At 36.4% G+C, this 21,389-nt stretch overlaps 1 protein-coding gene across 1 annotated transcript in view; it reads left to right on the top strand.

The window, feature by feature from the left end:
• PRKAR2A (protein kinase cAMP-dependent type II regulatory subunit alpha) overlaps positions 1 to 21,389 on the top strand; it is a 117,698-nt gene that overhangs the window by 33,414 nt on the left and 62,895 nt on the right. Inside the window, exons 2-3 of the mRNA XM_043964100.1 lie at positions 14,659 to 14,694; positions 20,606 to 20,655. Coding sequence (XP_043820035.1) covers positions 14,659 to 14,694; positions 20,606 to 20,655 — 86 coding nt within the window. The remainder of the gene's footprint in view (positions 1 to 14,658; positions 14,695 to 20,605; positions 20,656 to 21,389) is intronic.

Below are 21,389 nucleotides of genomic sequence, written 5' to 3'. Positions count from 1 at the left end.
ATAGGAATGTTGCCCTCTTTTTTTTATTCATTTGGATTTGCTTTATTGTGTCTTGGTTTCTCATAAAGTCACTGGCTTTTCCATTTGTTCAATCCTCATTCTTAGGCAATTATTTTCATCAGAGAGCTTTTGTACCTCCTTTTCCATTTGGCCAATTTGACTTTTCAAGCTGTTGACTTTTTTCTCATGTCTTTCTTGCATCACCCTCATTTCTCTTTCCATTTTTTCCTCTACCTCTCTAACTTTATCTTCAAAGTCCTTTTTGAGCACCTCTATGGCCTGAGACCAATTCATATTTTTCTTGGAAGCTTTAGATATAGGGGCCCTGATGTTGACATCTTCCTCTGAGGGTTCCCCTCGGTCTTCCTTGTTACTGAAGAAACTTTCTATGGTCCTCACCTTTCTCTGTCTGCTCATCTTGCCTTTCTTTCACTTGACTTTTAGCTCCTTAAAGTGGGGCACTTTTTCCAGACTGCAGTATCCCAAGCTTAAGAAGTCCCAGGTGGTATGATTTAAGGAGGATCAGGTTCTTCACTCACCTGGCCTGTTCCCTGGTCCTTAGATGACCCCAGACCAACTTGCTAATCAACCAGCTTTGTGTGTTGTGGTTGTTAGCTCTGACAAGCCTGTGCCCCTCCCCAACCTGGGCCACTGCTACTTAAGCCTACCTCCTGGTTCTCAGCAGGGGTGAAAAATCCAAGTTCTGCCTCAGCATCAGCATAGACCCCTGTAGTTTCCCTGCCCAGGGCTCTCACCAGACTGTGAGCTTAGTTCCAGATGACACCAGCATATGCTTAGTAGTAAATATTAAAAGCACTAAGAAGTAGTTACGGTTGATCCCTAAAACAAATGGATACACAGCTCGTTTACTTTTATAATTATGGTATTAGTCCCGTTGCCAAAGTTTGTCATTTTGGAAGAGGAGATCAGTTTAGAGTAAAAACTACTATTTAATCAATTTAGGCGCAAAAATGTGAACAATTTCTGAGGGGTTTTTTTGGAGGAGGGGAGGCACTTGGGCTTAAGAGACTTGGCCAAGGTTACACAACTGGTAAGGCTATGAGGCAGGATTTGAACTTGAGTCCTCCTGACTCCAGGGCCAGTGCTCTAGCTGTCCCAATAGTTTCTAATTCACCCCCCCCCCCCAGTTTCTAATTTAATTAGAATGGAAACTCTTAGGATGAGAACTTCATTAGTGAACATAACAGTTCATCTGTGATTTAATCGATGAGTTTTAGGAGTTGTTTGAGACACTACTTCAAACTTAACCAGAGTCAGGAAGTGTCAAAGGAAGGATTTAAACCCAGATCTTTCAGACTCTGAGCCTAACACTCTATCTGCTATGCCATGGTGCCTCTATCCACCTATAACTGATGACTCATCTGATGGAATTGTTTTGAGTAATAGGGCAACAAGGATTTAGGTGCATTATTCTTTCTTTAGTATTGATACAATTTTTTTGCTTTCCCATATGTTCTGCTTTGGTACTTCAACAGATTCTACTTTGAAAGAAATAGATTCCTAAAATCTAAGGCCAGTGTAAAAGTTATTCAAAAGGCCTTTATTTATTGCTTCCTATGTACAAAACACTGTGCCAAGCACAAGAGATTCAAATAATGGCAAAAACAGTCCCAGGTTTCAAGAAGCTTACATTTAACATGTAAATAATAGGGTGCATACAAAATATATACAAAGTAGATATAAAACAATCTTTGATAGTAAGGCCATTAAATAGCTGTTTGAGAAGGAGGGAACACAAAAAGTCCTTCTCTGGTTGATGACATTTAGGCTGAATTTTGAAGGAAGCTAAGAGGCAGAGGGGAAAAGAGGAGGTTGGAAATTCTTCTCAAGGGGAATAGAGTTGGGAGGGAGTTCTGTGTATGAGGAATAAGTAGGTGGATCATGAGAGTATGTGGAAGAGAGTGAAGTGTAAGAAGACTGGAAAAGAGGAAAAGGGAGCAAGTTGTGAAGGATTTTAAATGCCAAACAGGTTTTCTTTTATATTTGATCCTGGAGGTAATAGGGAGCCAATGAAGTTTGAGTAGGACAAAGATGTTTCTAATCTTAGACTTGCTTGCAGCTAATAATTGTAGGTAAATTTACACTGTTTATTTGAGGACATAAATATCCTTATCAGAGAGCAGTTAACCTAAGACAAACTTAGATTTCATTTAAGAAAGGATAGTAGATCAAATTTTAATAAGTTATCATTGAACTTAAATATAGCTAATTTCAAATTCCATTACTGAATTGTAAGCTAAGAATTATAATAAACACATTTCTCTTCTCTTGTTTACTTGACAGGTAAGCAGTGTACAGCTTATTGACATCAAATCAGTCTTTTGCAGTCTATTACATCAAATCAGTATATCTTTTGCAGGTAATTGTGGAAGTTTTATGGCTACTTTTAGAGAGAGTTAGGTTATTTAATCTGTCTGCCATTTAGCAAAGGAAAAGCAAAATTTGCCCTAGACTTTATGGTTAGGACTTTATTGTTATTCACATATTTCAAATAGGCTGCAGTGATTGTATGGTAATCAAGAACTATAATGTAAATTAATACAAGCCCTCTGGAGGCTTACCTTTGCAATATCTTCTCCCATCTGCCCTGTCCTTTCCAATCCTACTACTGCTTCCCTGATTCAAGCCTTGACCACTTCATTGATCGCTAGATTACTGTAATAACTTTGTAATTTGTCACTCTGGCTACTTTCTTTCAAATATTAATCAAGCACTCTACTCAAAAACAAAACAAAAAACCCTTTTCATTTGCTCCATATTGCCTGTGACATAAAAATTCCACCTTGGATTTCAAGACTTTCCACCGTTACAAACTTTTAATTCCATTTGTCTACATGATACAGTCTAGTCTAGTTTATGCTCTCCCAGTATTGCTTTTCTTTTCTCATCTGGATGGGAATCAGGTAATTAAGATGAGTTTGAGGGATAGGGAGATAATGATGATGGCCTGATTTGGTAGAGAATCATACTGACTTCCTTAAACATTTGTGTCTACACTTTTTTTATTGTGTACCCTGCCAGTAAAAAATTTTTGCATGCATATTCCCAATATACGTCTTTATTTATAAATTATTTAGAAGTGCAACTAAACTAGTAATGATGTACATTATAAAATCTAACCAAGGGCTAGTTTTTTTTTTAATGGGCAAGTAGCATAGTCACACCTATTTTTTAGGAAAATCATTTTGCCAAATGTATGGTTAGATTATACAGGAGAGAGACTTGAGGTAGGGAGACCAATTAGGAAGGTGTTGTAATAGTTCAGGTGACAGGTCATAATGTCATGAACTAGAGTGGTGGTTTTGTGAGTAGAAAGGGACAGATGAGCGAGTTTTTCTGGAAGTAGAGTTCACAAGATTTGGCAACTGGAAGAGGGAAAGTGAGGACACTGGAAGGAAATATGCAAGTTTGGAAGAAAGGTAGGTTTTTTTGAAGAAAGATCATATGGTCACCACTCGTGGTAATCTGGTGAAACCCTCTCAGAATGTTTTTAAATGCATGAAATAAAATAGAGGATTTCAAAGGAAACCAATTATATTGAAATATAATGATCAAAACATTTTTTTAAAGTTCACAGACCCCAGATTGAGCCCCTACTTTGTACCATTGATTTATGATGTAATAAAGTATCTGCCAAAATTCTTCAAACCCTCAGTCGCCAATCCACTTCTGCTTTTTGGCATTTCAAGACAAATGATCTACTCTGTTAAAATCTGGAATAAAATTCCAAATAGTTTGATATTCTGGATAGGAAAATTAAGAATTTAAAAGCATAGACTCTGCCTTGTGAAGACTAAAAAGAATGTTTATCACCAGGTTATTGATAAGACCAAGATACTTAGAGGAGGAATAAAGATTTAAAACAACAACAACAAAAACACCTAGGAATACCTACAGAATTGATTAGTGGAGGATTATTTATGTGCATCAGATTAGAGGTAGTGTCTAAGAATTCTTAGCGGAATAGAAAAAAGAAGTTGGTTTTGGAAAATATTTATGGGGATTTAGGGTGGGGAAGAGTCCTACTGTGCTATAGTTTCCTTACTGACACCTGCAATGGACAAAGGGGATCTTAAGATTTTAAGATTAAGATTAAGAGCATATCTGACAAGGCAGTGGCAGAAAGTGCCTAGAGGGGAGAACCTGGATTGGATACCTTGGAAGCTTTGATTGCATGAGTAATACAGAGAAAAGAGAGAGATAAAATAATTTTAGAGGTCATAAATCAGAGAATGTGTGTCTAGACCAAAAAAAAAAAGAATGGATAATGAAGATAATGAGAGAAATTATTTCGAGGAAGGGGCACAAAAATGAGTTTAAAAAACCCTGAGTGAGGGGCAGCTAGGTGGCACAGTGGATAGAGCACCAGCCCTGGAGTCAGGAGGACCTGAGTTCAAATCCAGCCTCAGACACTTACTAGCTGTGTGACCCTAGGCAAGTCACTTAACCCCAATTGCCTCACCAAACAAACAAACAAAATGAACAAGACAAGAGGAAGGAGTAGATCTAGTTAAAGGAAAAAAGGTAAAGGGAAGAATTAAATAACCAGATAAAAACAGGAAGGAAAAAAGTAATTGAAGCAACATGATATTGTTGTATACAGTGTTCTCTTTGTTCTGCTCACTTAACTCTGCCTCAGTTCATGTAAATCTTTCCAAGTTTTTCTGAAATCTGCCTGCTCATCATTTCTTTTTTTTTCCTTTTTTTTTTTAAGTGAGGCAGTTGGGGTTAAGTGACTTGCCCAGGGTCACACAGCTAGTAAGTGTTAGGTGTCTGAGGCCGGATTTGAACTCAGGTCCTCCTGACTCCAGGGCCGGTGCTCTATCCACTGCGCCACCTAGCTGCCCCATATCATTTCTTATAGCACAGTAGTATTCCATTACAATCAGATACCACAACTTGTTCAGCCATTCCCCAGTTGATAGGCATCTCCTCAATTTCTAATCCACCATAAAAGAGCTATTTATAAATATTTTTGTACGTGTAGGTTCTTTCCCCACTCCCCTCCCCCCTTTAAATATCTCTGGGATACAGACATAATAGTGACTGTATTACTGGATTTTATAGCTCTTCAGACATAGTTCCAAACTGTTTTCCATAATGGTTGGATCAGTTCACAACCCCACCCTCAGTGCATTAGTGTCCCAATTTTCCCACATCCCCTCCAACGCTTTCCTTCTCTGTCATATTAGCCAATCTGATAGGTGTGAGATGGTACCTCAGAGTTGTTTTAATTTGCCTTTCTATAATCAGTAGTGAGTTCAATCTTTTTTTTTGTTGTTTTGTTTTGTTTTTGGTGGGGCACTTAGGGTTAAGTGACTTGTCCAGGGACACACAGCCAGTAAGTGTCAAGTGTCTGAGGCCAGATTTGAACTCAGGTCCTCCTGAATCCAGAACCGGTGCTTTATCCACAGAGCCACCTAGCTGCCCCCAATTTCAGTCATTTTTTATGTGAATAGAGATAGTTTAGATTTCTTCATTTGAAAACTGCCTTTTCATATCCTTGAACTATTTCTCAATTGGGGAATGACTTTTATTCATACAAATTTGATTCAGTTCTTGATATATTTGAGAAATGAGACCTTTATCATAGGTACTAGCTGTAAAAATTGTTTCCCAGCTTCCTGTTTCCCTCCTAATCTTGGCTTGTTTGCAAAACCTTTTTAATTTAATATAATCAGGATTATCCATTTTACATCTTAAAATGTTATCTCTTTTTTTGGTTGTTAAGGGCTAAAATTCTAGCTAGTCTGTCTAAAATATCTAATGAGCGGTCGCCAGTAAATTATAAGCTTTAGCAAGAGTTAGACTTTTAAGCATTTATTAAGGAGAATAAGAATTTGGTAAAGAGAGAGAGAAAGGCCTAGATTTCTATCTATTAAAGGGAGAGAGCATTTCTAGCTCCACTCTCCACCAGTGTCCTCAGGAAAGAGCGCGAGACTGAGCGCCAGTCTCTTCCTTCTTCCTCCCACTAGCCCGCGTCACTTCCTGACGCCAAAGAAAAGACTCCTGGTCTTGCCCTCAAAGACCAGGCAGAACTCTTCTACAGTAAGTTTCCAGCAGGTGGCGTTATTCCAATCGTTACAAGAGCACATTTCTAGCTCTGCTCTCCGCCAGAGTCCCCAGGAAAAGAGAGTGAGTCAGAGCGCCAGGCTCCCCCTTCTTCCTCCCACAAGCAAACATCACTTCCTGACGCCAAAGAAAAGACACATGTTCTTGCCTTCAAAGACCTTCACCTCCTGGGTGGAGCTCTTCTACAGTAAGTCTCCAGCAGGTGGCGTCATTCCAATAAATTCTTCTCTTATCCATAGATCTGAAAGGTAAACTATTCCATGCTCCCCTAATTTGTCCATGGTATCACCCTTTATGGGTAAATCATGTAATTCTTTTTTTTTTTTCTTTTCCCTTTGACTTTATCTTGATATGGTGTGAGATGTTGGTCTATACTTAGTTTCTGCCAGTTTTCCCAGCAGTTTTTGTCAAATAGTGAGTTCCTGTTCCCAAAGCTTGGCTCTTTGGTTTTCTCAAAAAACTGGATTACTATGGTCATTTACTACTGTGTCTTGTGTGCCTTATCTATTCCACTGATCCACCACTCTATCTTTTAGCCAGTACCAGATTGTTTTGACGATTACCACTTTGTAATTAATTTGAGATCTGCTATGTACAGGAAACCTTCCTTCACATTTTTTTTGGTTAATTCCCTTGAAATTCTTTACCTTTTGTTCTTCCATGTGAATTTTGTTATTATTTCTTCTAGCTCCATAAAATAATTTTTGTAGTTTGTTATGGCACTGAATAAGTAAATTAATTTATGTATAATTGTTATTACAGGGGTTCAGCCTGTATTTTTCCAATTGTTCCAATTGTGTGAAAAGTGTTTTATAATTGTATTCATATAGTTCCTGAGTTTGTCTTGGAATGTAGACTCCTAAATATTTTATACTGTCTGCCATTATTTTAAATGGAATTTCCCTTTCTGTCTCTTGCTACTTGACTTTGTTGGTAATATATAGAAATGCTGATGATTCATATGGGTTTATTGTTTATCCTACAACTTTGCTACAGTTCTTAATCATTTCAACTAGGTTTTTAGCTGAATCTCTAAGTATAGCATCATATCATCTGCAAAGAGTGATAGTTTTGTTTCTTTGTGGCCTATTCTAATTCTTTTAATTTCTTTTACTTTAAATGCTACAGCTAACATTTCTAGTACAATAATGAGTAATAGTGGTGATTATAGGCATCCTTGCTTCACCCCAATCTTACTGGGAAGGCTACTAGCTTATCCCCATTACATATAATGCTTGCTGATGGTTTTAGATAGATACTGCTTATCTTTTGTGGGGGGGGTGTGTGTGAAGCATTTGGGATTAAGTGACTTGCTCAGGGTCACACAGCTAGTATCAAGTGTCTGAAGTCGGATTTGAACTCAGGTCCTCCTGAATCCAGGGCCAGTGCTCTATCCACTGTGCCACCTAGCTGTCCCACCGCTTATCATTTTTAAAGAAAGCTCCATTTATTCCAGTGCTCACTAGTGTTTTTAATAGGAATGGGATTATATTTTGTTCAAAGTGTTTTCTGCATCTATTGTGATAATCCTATTATATCTGTTTGTTTTGTTAATGATATGGTCAATGACGCTGATAGCTTTCCTAATATTGAAGCAGCCTGCACTTCTGGTATAAATCCCGCCTTGTCATAGTGTATGATATTTGCAATATATTATTGTCATCTCCTTGCTAGTATTTTATTTTGATTTTTTGCATCATTATTCATTAGGAAAATTGGTCTGTGGTTTTCTTTTTATGTTTTGCTATTCCTGGTTTAAATATCAGCACCGTAGTTGTGTCATAATAAGAATTCGAATTTCTTTGCCTATTTCCCCAACTTGTGTGTGTGTGTATGAGAGAGAGAGAGAGAGAGAGAGAGAGAGAGAGAGAGATTGAAATTAATTGTTCTTTAAATGTTTGGGAGAATTCACTTGTGAATCCATTTGGCCCAGGGGATATTTTCTTAGGCAGTTCATCAATAGCTTGTTCAGTTTCTTTTTCTATTTCATCTTCTGTCAATCTAGGCAACTTCTATTTTTGTAACTATTTTACTTAGATTGTCAGATTTATTGGCATATAATTGGGCAAAATAGCTCCTAACAAATTGTGCATGCCCTTTGATCCATCAATACCACTGCTAGGTTTATATCCCAAAGACATCTCCAAAAAGAGAAAAAACCTATATGTACAAAAATATTTATAGCAGCTCTTTTTGTGGTGGCTAAGAATTGGAGACTGGGGAATGGCTAAACAAGCTGTGCTATATGATGGTGATGGAATATTATTGTGCTATGAGAAATGACAAGCAGCATGATTTCAGTAAGGCCTGGTATGAACTTGTATGAACTGATTCTATAGTGAAATGAGCAGAACCAAAAGAACATTGGGCACAGAGACAACAATATTGTTTGATGAAGAACTGTAAATGCTCTAATTCTTCTTTCACAGCAAGACTAATGCAGATATATGTTTAATGTGATTGTATATATATAACCTATATCAGATTACTTGCTGTCTTGGGAAGGGGGGAGGGAGAGAGAAAAATTTTAAACTAGAAATCTTATAAAAACAAATGTTGAAAATTATCTCTAAATGTAACTGGAAAATAATAAAATACTTTTATAATGAAATTAAAAAAGAATTGTGAGTGACTTAACTATTCTCAGCAATACAATGATTCAAGGCAATCCCAAAGGACTAATGATGAAACATACGATCCACCTCCAAGGAAAGAACTGATACTGATTGAACACAGACTGAAGCATGCTATTTTTCACTTTTTTCTTTTATTTAAGTTTTCTTGTACAAAATTACCAACATGGTAATGTTTGTTTCGTTTTGTTTTGTTTTTGGTGAGGCAATTGGGGTTAAGTGACTTGCCCAGGGTCACACAGCCAGTGGTAGTATTTCTTTTAATTTTATTAATCTTTGATTTTCAGGATTTCCAATTTGGTATCTAATTGGGGGATCTTCAATTTGTTCTTTTTCTAATTTTTTATTTGCATGCCCAACTCATCACTCTACTCTTTCTCTAGTTTATTGATGGAAGCATTTAGAGGTATAACTCCCCCTGAGTAATGCTCTGACTTCATCCCATAAATTTGGTATGTTGTCTCATTGTTGCCATTTGCTTTAATGAAATTATTGATTGTTTTTATGATTTGTTCTTTGACCTACTCATTCTATAGGATTAGAGTATTTAATTTCCAATTAATTTTTAGTCATCTTTCCAAGGTCCTTTATTAAGTATAATTTTTTATTGCATAATTATCTGAAAAGGATGCATTTATAATATGTCTGCTTTTCTGCATTTGGTTGTAAGGTTTTTATGCCCTAATTACATAATCAATTTTTGTGTAGGTGGCATGTACCACTGAGAAGAAGATGTACTACTTTCTATTCTCATGTAATTTTCTCTAAAGTTCTGTCATATGATGTCACATTTTGCCAATACCCATCATTAAATCTAGATAATTAGGGCAAGACAGCCTTTTAATTCTTCTGTTTTGTTCTGCTACATATGTAATTTATTGGTTGAGGAAAGTAAGTTGTTCTGTGATGTAAGAACTGCAGTTTCAGAATTTAGCGCATTTAGCAATAACATAAGGTGTTTTTGCTTCTAATTAAATCCTATCTATTTGAAAAGCATATTTCTGGGGCAGCTAGATGGCGCAGTGGATTGAGCACCAGCCCTGGATTCAGGAGTACCTGAGTTCAAATTCGGCCTCAGACACTTAACATCTACTAGCTGTGTGACCCTGGGCAAGTCACTTAACCCCAATTGCCTCACCAAAAAAACCCCCAAAACAAACAACATAAAGAGCATATTTCTAAGGCCATTTCCTTAGAATTTCAAGTTTTTGTTTTTCTGAGAGCACTTATTTTTGATATAAATTTGATGAACATTGTAGAAATTATTTCCTAAGGCTTCATCTCAGACTTGTTACTTTGATTGAACATTTTACCTTAATGCTCACCCAATAATGCATAAAATTTTATAACTACTTCAGACATTTAGGAAATCAGAGGTTTGGTTGTTTTGTTTTGTTTTTTTCAGCTATTACATACATCAATTTTTTATTGAGCCACCTACTGTCTGGGCATATTACCATAGGGAATAGAAAAAATAATATCTCTTGAAGGGATGATTTGGGAGAAAAGAAAATTTAAATAATAAAAGATGTGTCACAAGGCGGTATTTAAGTGCCAATTGAGCACCACAGATCTTAAGGGATTTTGGCTCAGAGAAGGAGAGATTATTATGAGCTGGAGTGATCAAGGAAGGATTCACAGAGGGGATGACATTTGGGCAAGGCTTTGAAGAATGGATAGACAGAAAGGAGCAGGGAAATGATGTGAACAAAAGCCACCATTATTTCTTCCTCTATATTATTGTAGAAAATATGAATGATATGTTTGGGGAATGGTGAGAAGACTGACCTGGCTAGAACAGACAATGCTTCTATAGGGCATAGGTCTCCAATGAACCATAATTAGTAAAGTAGGAGCATTATATAATTACATTGCTTTGTTAACAAATATAATGATGCTGTAGAGAGAATTGAGGGAGGGGGAGCCGCAGGGCAATGAGGATTAAGTGACTTGCCCAGGGGTCAGGAGGCTGGATTTGAACTCAGGTCCTCCTGAATCAAGGGCTGGGGCTTTATCTACTGTGCCACCTCGCTGCCCGCTTGTAGAGATAATTTTTGCCCTGGTTGGAATAGATGGAAGCAATGTGGTTCCCTGTGGAGGATGGGAAAAGGTACTGCAAGTACAGGGCAGGAGATAATATATGTAAATAATTACCAAGATCAGAGAATTTTTAATTTAAAAATATGGATGCTTTTTTCTGATGTGGACTCAAATCTATTTTAGATCTGGATAGGAAACTTCCCCCACCCGCCACCCCCACCCACTTTGAAACATCTTGAGGTCACCTTTGCCTAGCTAGAAAAGAGAATCCTTAAGGAGAGTAGTCAAAAGGGGTTGAATGACTTTAGGAAAAATGATTTGCCAGAGGTGTTCCAACATTTTAAATGACCTTTTCTCTTTGATGCAATAAACTGTTAACTAAAATGTACCTTAAACTTTGAATCCTCGCCCATTCTTGACAGAAATATTCTATGTTTAGGAATGCTATAAATCACAACTTCAAAATGACCTCTATTGGAGAGATTTTGAAGGGCATGAGTGGGGAATTATGTCAATTTGGACTTTAAGCAGAAATGTTTTAGAATTTGTCTAATAAAAATTGTTTCTCACAGTCATATGTTTAAAATGCAGAGTACAGAATTTTCCACAGGTCATATATGATTATATTAAATTGATACTTCCTATCAAATCTAGAAATTAATCTGAGGGATATTGAAGAAATTTCAGATAGCTTTATATTAATATGGCATATAAGATGAGTTTGTTACTTTTAACATTCTTTTTTTTTTTTTTAAGTGAGGCAGTTGGGGTTAAGTGACTTGCCCAGGGTCACACAGCTAGTAAGTGTTAAGTGTCTAAGGCCGGATTTGAACTCAGGTACTACTGACTCCAGCGCCAGTACTCTATCCACTGCACCACCTAGCTGCCCGAGTTTGTCACTTTTATAATAAAGATTTGGTTTTTAAAAATTTGTAAAGTAGAAATAGTAGTATGTATGAGAACAAAACATTAGTTGTGAATATCTTGAAAATAAAGGAGAAATTTAATTATCCAGTTTTTAAAAATCTATACAACAAAAAAAAGGTTAACCAGAAGAAAAGTAACTATTGGGAAGAGAGTGTTTAAATAAATCAGACAAAATCCTGACATTTAGAATATGCGAGCAAATGATAACAAATTTAGAATGTTGTCAATGGATATGTGATTAAAAGGAAAATTAAGACAATTTATGAGAGAGGAATCATTGTAAATAATTTCAGTGCTCACTCTAATAATTAAAGATATAAAAATTAAAACACTAAGCTTTGCTTTTTTGTTGTTTTGGGGTGTTTTTTTTTTGCGGGGAAATGGGGTTAAGTGACTTCCCTAGGGTCACATAGCTAGTAAGTGTCTGAGGCAGGATTTGAACTCAGGTACTCCTGAATCCAGGGCTGGTGCTTTATCCACTGCGCCACCTAGCTGCCCCCCTAAACTTTACTTTTTACAGATCAATTAGAAAAAAAAACCTAAATGTCGATGTTAATGCCAGTGGTGCTTTTAGAGAGAGATATATTCATAAGTTGCTGGTAGCATCTACAAGTTGATGTAATACTTTTGAAGAGTAATCTGGCAGTGTGTAACAGCAGTTTAAAACTATTCATATTCTTTTCCCTAGTAATCTTGTTAGAAATATATTATAAGCTTATAATTAAAGAGAAAACTATTTGTGCATATGTGTGTACATATATAACAGTTTTATTTTTAATAGCAACCCCCCCCCCCCCGAAACTATCTACATGTCTAACAGTTGGGTAGTAACCAAGCAAATTGTGGTAGAACAACAACAACAACAAATAGAACCGTTCAAAGTGACAGTAATGGGGGAAATATAAAGCAATATAGGAGGACATACAAAGTAATGTTAAGTTCATGGAGCAGACCTTGAAGGGCAGTATACTTGTTAGCTACAATTAGGTAAAAATAGCGATGTTTACACATCTATATACAGATGTGAGTAAACACCGAGAGCAGTAAGAGACAGAGAATATGTAATAGATTTATTTTCATTTATATTTTCTAGTAAATAGTTTGAATATTTATGTTAAATTTTTGTTGGGTTTATAATTAATAAAAGATAAAGGAAGGGGGTTATATGTGGTGTTAAAGAATTAAAAAGAATGTGGATTTAGGATGTTTTAACTCAGCTATGCTTATGAAAAGAATATTCACAAATTGAGCTTTTAATAATCATAATTTGAAAAATCAATATAGGTAGGATAAGAGAAACCATAGTCTTAGGAGAAAAGAATTTTTCTTCAGGCACCTCTGGTAAGGATCTTATATCTAAAATATGGAGGAAATTAACACAAGTACTACAGTGGATAAATAGTTAAAGGATATGTACAAATAATTCTTAAGAGAATAATTACAAACCATTAACAACTTTATTAAAGGTTGCTCTATAGTACTAGTAATGAGAGAAACACAGCTCAAAAAAACTCTGTGGCTCATACCCTTCAAATTGGCAAATTTGAAAATAATTCTGTTTAGAAAGTCTGTGGGACATCTGACACATTGTTATGGAGTTATGAATTGGTCACATTGTTCTGGAAGGCAATTTGCGAATTATGCCTCCCCCCCAAAAAATTGCAGCTAGGTGGCACAGTGGATAGAGCACTGGCCCTGGAATCAGGAGTACCTGAGTTGAAATATGGCCTCAGACATTTAACACTTAGTAGCTGTGTGACCCTAGGCAAGTCACATAACCCCAATTGCCTCACTTTAAAAAAAAAAAAAAGACCATACCTTTTGGCCCAGAAATTTCACTGCTAGTCATTAATCCCAAGGAGATGAAAGAAAGAAAGAAGCTCTTTAACCCTCATTGCCCTGCAAAAATAAAAAAAATTAAATTTTAAAAAAGGGGGGCAGGGGCAGCTAGATGGTGCAGTGGTTAAAGTGCTGGCCCTGGATTCAGGAGTACCTGAGTTCAAATCCGGCCTCAGACACTTGACACTAGCTGTGTGACCCTGGGCAAGTCACTTAACCCCCATTGCCCCGCAAAAAAGGGGGGAGCAGCTAGGTGGCACAGTGGATAAAGTACCAGCCCTCAATTCAGGAGGCCCTGAGTTCAAATTAGGCCTCAAACACTTGACACGTACTAGTTGTGTGACCCTGGGCGAGTCACTTAACCCTCATTGCTCTGCAAAAATAAAAAAACTAAATTAAAAAAAAAGAAAGAAGCTCTTATATGCACTAAAATATTCAGATACTTTTTGTGATAGCAAAGAACTAGAAGGAAAATCGGTGCCCATTGATTGGGGAATAAGTAAACAAATTATTGGGTACAAATGTAATAGAATATTACTGTACCATCAGAAATCATGACTGTGAAGGATTCCAAGAGGCATGGGAAGAATTATGTGAATGGATACAATGAAAAAAGCACAACTAGGAAAATAAGACAATATATACAATATCTACAACAATGGAAATAGAATGAGGGGGGGAAAACCCAAGCCTAGTGGGCAATTATAATGATCAAGCTGGGCTGCAGAGGGGAGTTCATAAAATTCCTCTCTCCCTAGTTCATAGAGGTGATGTCTATGTCTAGATCTGTGAAATATTGTCAGGTGTGATTAATGTTTTGTCTAATCTTCCTGAACTTTTGTATTTTTTAAAAAAATCTTTGTTTCAAAGAATGCATGGGTGAAAAAGGGAGAAGAGTTATATAAGGAAATGTGATATAAAGCCAAAAGATGTTAATAAAAATACCATTAAAATCATTAGTTCAAAAGTTACCCTTGAATACTTAAATTCTATGTGTGGTATTCAGACACTTCTGTTGTCATCCATGTAAGATGAGAAAAGAAATTTCTTATTCTAAAATGTAATTTTATGACCTTATACCAGAATTTAAATATTTAGTGCTGATTGTTTTTTCTTTCTTTTGCAGCACCGGTTATTAACAGATACTGCAGAAGAGTGTCAGGTATGTCTGTTCCTCTCCCCACATCCTCATTGAAGTACCCGTTTTCTTTTAACTATATATGTTATACTTGTACTTCATATTATTTCCTTTAATATTTTGCAGTATGATTTATTGACTTTTTCACATGGTAGCATTACAGACAATATAAAATGAATATATTTTTGAATTTTGCTTTTTATTTTTGCAATCTAGTCTAGATTTGCTATTTATTTTACCAGACTTCATTTTCAAGGGAGCTAATTTTTACTTGTATTGGACGTGTACAATCAGAGAAATTTGTCAGCTTTCTTTTTAAATTGCCATATAATGTCCGTTTTCCAAGTTGTTAGTGTTTTCTCTAAAAATACAAAGTTTGGTCTCCTTTAGGGCTTTTGTCTCTGCTTCCCTTTTTTGGGGGGGGGGGTGAGGCAATTGGGGTTAAGTGACTTGCCCAGGGTCACATAACTAGTGAGTGTCAAGTGTCTGAGGTCACATTTGAACTCAGGTACTCCTGACTCTAGGACTGATGCTCTATCCACTGTGCCACCTAGCTGCCCCTTCTGCTTCCTTTTTATATACTAATGACTAAATTCCAGCTAATAAGAACAAAATATTAGACCTAGTTGTAAAGGCACGATTGCTTTCTAAGGAACAAGCAAGAAGATTTCCCTGAGATTTTTCTGTAAAAGTGTTAATGATTTCAGGTCTTTTAAGGAGCAAACTTGTTATGATGAGAATAGCATGAGATTTGGAATCAGGATACCTAGGTTCTGCCACTTACTAGCTATGTCATTTCAAACAAGTCATTTATCTTTTTAGACTCACATTCCTTATTTGTTCTTTTTTTTTTCTTCAGGGCAATGAGGGTTAAGTGATTTTGCCCAGGGTCACACAGCTAGTAAGTGTCAAGTGTCTGAGGCCAGATTTGAACTCAGGTCCTCCTGAATCCAGGGCCAGTGCTTTATCCACTGTGCCACCTAGCTGCCCCTCACATTCCTTATTTGTAAATGGGACAATAATATTTAACAAAGGATTTTTGTGAAGAAAGCACTTAGGAAATCTTAAAATACCATATAAACCTGAACTTCTTTTTACTAATGTTGGCTATTTAGTGCTGAATCTTGTGAATTTATTATTCTAACATGGAATGTTGGTAGAGCAGCCTTAGCTGCTCTTATGATAATGTAATGTTCACATTTGCCCCCATTTTGACTTTGGTTATAGTTATATTTGCATAGGCTTTCACAGTTTATAAGTTTTTTTTTTTTTAAATAAAGCACTTTCATATACATAGTTTCATTTGATCCTCTACCAACACTGTAAAGATAGGTGGTACAATTGCTATCATTCACATTTTACAGATAAGTTAGCTGATGCTTAGTTGGTATTGCTGGTGAATGGTGGAAGTAGGACTAGAATCCTTAAGTCCAATGTTCTTTCTAGTATCAAGCATTCAATCTATTATATATTAGGTATACAAATACAGAAATGAAATCGTTCCTGCCTTTGAGAAGCTCACAGTCTAGCCAGGGAAACAACAAGATATATGTAGGTCTATACAAAATAGATAGAAGATAAATTGGGCAGGGGCAGGGGTCAGGGAGAGCCACGGCGCTGAGGGGATCACGGAAGGCTTCAGGTAGAAGGTGTCAGCTGAAGTTTGTGAAGGAAAGTAGGAATTCTAAGAGGGAAAGGTAAAGAGAGAATGTGTTTCAGGCTTAGAGGAACAGCCAGTAAAGAGGTATGGAGAAGGGAGAGCAGAGAGTCATATGTGGAATAGTAAGACCAGTTTGACTGGACAGAATCAGAAGCGATGGGGAAGTAGTATGTAATAAGGCTGGAAAGGTAGGATGGGACCTGATGCACAGAACTTGAAATCTTTAACAGAGGATGTTATGTTTCATCCTAGGATTGATGGGGAGTCCCTGGAATGGGGCGGGGGGGGGGTAACCTGATCAGACCTGCATTTAGGAAAATTGCTTTGGCAAGTATATGGAGGATGAATTAAAGTGGAGAGAGATTTGAGATAGTGAAACCAATTATGTTCTTGCTGTAGGCCAGGTGAAAGATGATAAGGACCTGAACTAGGGGAATTATTGTGGAAGTAGAGAAAAGGGGACAGACAGAAGAGCTGTTGTGCAGGTTTAAATAAGACATATCAGCTCATTGGATATGTGGGGTGAATAGAAGTATCAGGGATGGGACTGAGGTATCAAACCCGATTAACTAGAAGGATAGTGATGCCTTCAGCAGAAATACAGGTTTGTATGGGAAGTTGGTTATGGGGAAAAGATAGTGAGTTGTTTTGGTCATGTTGAGCTTGAGATGCCTAGAGGATAATGCTGTGTGAGTTTGATGCTTGGAGGAGAGACTTGTTCTGGGTATATAGATATTAGAGTTATTAGCATAGAGATGACAGTTAAATCTATAGGAGCTGATAAGGTCAGTGAGAGAGCAGAGAAAAGGACTGAGGACATAGTCTTAAGGAAGCTTCTATAATTGGTGGGCATGGCGAGACAGAAAAGTGGTCAGACAGGAAGGAGAACCACCAAGAACAAGCAGGGTCATGTAAACTTAAGAGAAGAAAAAATTCAGGAGGAGATATTGTTCAGCAGTGTCAGTTGCTGCAGAGAGGTCAAGAAGGAAGACTAGTCATTAGACTTTGTAAGTAAGAGATCATTGGTAATTTTGGAGAAAGCAGCTTCAATTGAGCCATGAGTTATGAAGCCAGACTGCCAATCTGATAGGTGTGGGATGACATTAATTTGCATTTACTAATTAATGATTTAGGGCATTTTTTCATATGACTAGACTATTTTACATGACAAGAAACCATTGATAAAAACTTTCCCCCAATTCTTTGCTTTCTTTCTAATCTTGGCTACATTGGTTTTATTTGAATAAAAACATTTTAATTTAATGTAATCAAAATTTGTTCAATTTACATTTTGCAATGCTCTCTATCTCTTGCTTATTCATAAATTCTCCAATCAATTTTTGATGTGTAATATATTCCATGTTTTGATAATTACTGCCTGTTAATATGGTTTAAGATCTGGTACTGCTAAGCCTTCTTCCTTTACATTTTTCTTTCATTAATTCCTTTGATATTCTTGACCTTTTGGTCTTCCAAATGAATTTTGTTGTTATTTTTTTCTAGCTCAATAAAATTATTTTAGCAGTTTAATTGAAATGGCACTGATTAAGTAGATTAGTTTAGATAAAATTGTCAGACTGTCCACCCATGAACAATTAATTTTTTTCAGTTATTTGTCTGATTTTATTTGTGTAAAAAGTGCTTTATAATTATATTCATGTAGTTCTTGGGTTTGTCTTGTCAGGTATACTCCCAGGTAATTTATGCTGTCTTTGGCTATTTGAAATGGGGTTATCTCTTACTATCTCTTCTTGCAGGTTTTTGTGGGTGATACGTGGAAATGCAGATGATTTATGTGGGTTTATTTTATATCCTGCTACTTTGCAAAAATTATTGTTTCAGCTAGCTTTTTTTTTAGGTGAATCTCTTAAGATTTTCCAAGTATATCATCATATGTCTGCAAAAAGAGATAGTTTTATTACTACATTTCCCATTCTAATTCCTTCGATTTATTTTTCCTCCCCTATTGTTATTGCTAGCATTTTTAATACAATATTGAATAATGTTGGTGGTGATGAGCATCCTTGTTTGACTCCTGATTTTATTGGGAAGGCCTCTAGCTTATTACAGACCATCATAGATAATACTTGCTGGTAATTTTAGATAGATGCTTCTTATCATTTTAAGGAAAAATCCATTTATACCTATGTTTTCAAGTGTTTTTAATAGGAATGAGTGTTGGAGTTTGTCAAGAGCTTTTTATCATCTGTTGACATAATTATATGATTTTGTTGCTTTTTTTGTTTTTTATGTAATCAATTATATTAAAAGTTTTCCTTATGTTAAACCATCCCTGCATTCCAGATAAAAATCCCATTTAGGGGCAGCTAGGTGGTGCAGTGGATAGAGCACCGGCCCTGGATTCAGGAGTACCTGAATTCAAATCCGGTCTCAGACACTTAACACTTACTAGCTGTGTGACCCTGGGCAAGTCACTTAACCCCAGTTGCCTCACTAAAAAAAAAATTAAATTAAAAAAAAATCCCATTTATTCACCATGTAAAATCTTTATGACATATTGTTGTCGTCTTCTGGCTAGTATTTTATTTAAAATTTTTGCATCCGTATTCATTAATGAAATTGACCCCCTTCTCATTGAATTCCAATCTCCCTAATCTCCAGGATCAAATACAAAATCCCCCAACTGGTATTCAGAGCTTTTCATAAACTAGCCATCACCAACTTTTTCTGCCTTCTTACACCTGACATGCCACCAGTTAGTCTCTGTTATTTTTTGAATAAGAAATTATTTCTCATGATTCTGGGCATTTTCTTTGACTGATACCCATGCCTGGATGTTCTGCCTCCTCATCCTTGCTTACCGCCTTTTGGGGGCATCTTTCAAATCCCAGCTAAAATCCCAGCTACTGTAGGAAGCCTTTTCCAGTTCATTTTTTCAGTCATGTCTGACTTTTCATGACCCCATTTCGGGTTTCTTGGCAAAGATACTGGAGTACTTTACTATATCCTTCTCTAGATTGGGAAACAGACACACAGGGTTAGGTGACTTGCCTAGGATCATACAGCTAGTAAGTGTCTGAGTCCAGATTCAAACTCAGGATGATGAGTCTTCTTGACTCCAGGCCCAGTCCTCTATGTACTGTATCACCTAGCTGCCCACACCTTTCCCAATCCTATTTGATTCTAATGCCTTCCCTCTTTTAATTACTTTTAAATTCTATATGTAACTTTCATATATAGCACATAGCACAGTTCCTGAAACATAATAGGTGCTTAATAAATGTTGACTGACTGTTTTCTTCCTCCTCAGATTTTCCTAAAGCATTTTGTATTCTTTGTGTCCTCTTTAACTCAATTATATCTTCTCTCTCTCTTTTTTGGGGGGTGGGGGTGGGGCATTGAGGGTTAAGTGACTTGCCCAGGGTCACACAGCTAGTAAGTGTCAAATGTCTGAGGTCAGATTTGAACTCAGGTCTTCCTGAATCCAGGGCTGGTGCTTTATCCACTGCGCCACTTAGCTGCCCCCTCAATTATATCTTTATATTGGTTTTGTATGTGTTATCTCTCTATTCCTCTCCACTAGTAGAATATAAACCCCTATAGGGCTAGGACTATGCCATTGCTTATCTCTCTTTAGCACTAAAACTAAAGCGCTTTGTGCTAAGCACAGAAACAGAGTTCAAATGTAGCCCCCTAATGACTAAGAGGACTCTGGGTAAGTAATATGAACTTCAGATCTAATGATCTGGATTGCAGCAAGGATTGGGCAATAAAATTTTTGCATCAAATACCTCCGGTAAAAGTATGTGTTCCAAGATACAAAAAGAATGAACACAGATAGCATTACCCCCAGTGAATAAGTGGTCAAAGGATATGAACAAACAGTTCTAAAAGAAGAATTACAGACTATCAATAACTATATGAATCATTGATGCAAATCACTACTGAGAGTAGTACAACTCAAACAATTCTGAATTTTCACCTGATGCCTGGAAAATTGACAAAGAAAACAAAGATGGAGTAGTAAATTTGGATAGGCTGTAGCAAGATGGATACACTAATACACTGTTGGTGGATCTGAATTGGTTTAACCATTCTAGAGGGCAGTTTAGAATTATGCTCTCAGAGTGATTAAAATGTCTATGCCTTTTACTACATACAGGCTCTTACTAAATGTTTACTGTATTTTTCTTTAAAGGAAAAAATCATGGGTTTCAAGGAGAATGAATGAAATAAAATTGTATTTACTCATTCTCAGGTAGGAGAGAGTATACATATAACACTTTTTTCCCTCTCTTTTTTCCCCCTGTCAAGTATGTGCTGAATCTTTCAATCCAGATGACGAAGATGATATAGAGCCAAAGGTAAGAAAACTCAAGTTTCCTTTAGCTAAGTCTATTGCTTGGTAAGGCTGGTTTTTTGATAGATTTATTTCTCTTCAGATAAACTAATAAGATGTGTTTCTATCTAATTTAAAGAAAAGTTAAATGGTTTGTGATATACACATTGACATGAATAGCCTTTGGAAGAGTTTTGAAATGTTCTAATATTGAAATTCCAGGGGGCACCTAGGTGGCACAGTGGATAAAGAACCAGCCGTGGATTCAGGAGGACCTGAGTTCACATCCTGCCCCTCAGACACTTGACACTTACTAGCTGTGTGACCCTGGGCAAGTCACTTAACCCTCATTGCCCTGCAAAAAAAGAAAGAAAGAAAAATAAATTCCATTTATTGTTTGAAAATAATATCCATTTTTGTAACATGCATTGCAAAACTCTTGATCAGTTTTTTATTAAAGATATTTATGAGTCATTTGATAAGAAAAAAAGTAATTTTAAATTATTTTTCTCATTTTTGTCTGACATAGGTTTTATGGTATTTGTCATTAAATCAGTTGATGTCCTTTTTCTTTCCTTTATAGAGAAACTACTTAGATTATGAGCTAAATAGGTCTAACTTATGATCTGTGACTAAGTATTATTGATTGATTTGACTGAAATAATGAATAGAATAGATTTAGTGCCTCTTTTTTTCCACTTTTAATAAGAAAAAAATGCATCATAATTTTCTTGACCTGATGCTGTAATCTTGCATTCT

Source organism: Dromiciops gliroides, chromosome 1 (assembly GCF_019393635.1).
Source record: "Dromiciops gliroides isolate mDroGli1 chromosome 1, mDroGli1.pri, whole genome shotgun sequence".
Lineage (NCBI taxonomy): Eukaryota > Metazoa > Chordata > Mammalia > Microbiotheria > Microbiotheriidae > Dromiciops > Dromiciops gliroides.
This window is presented reverse-complemented; position numbering and strand designations above follow the sequence as displayed.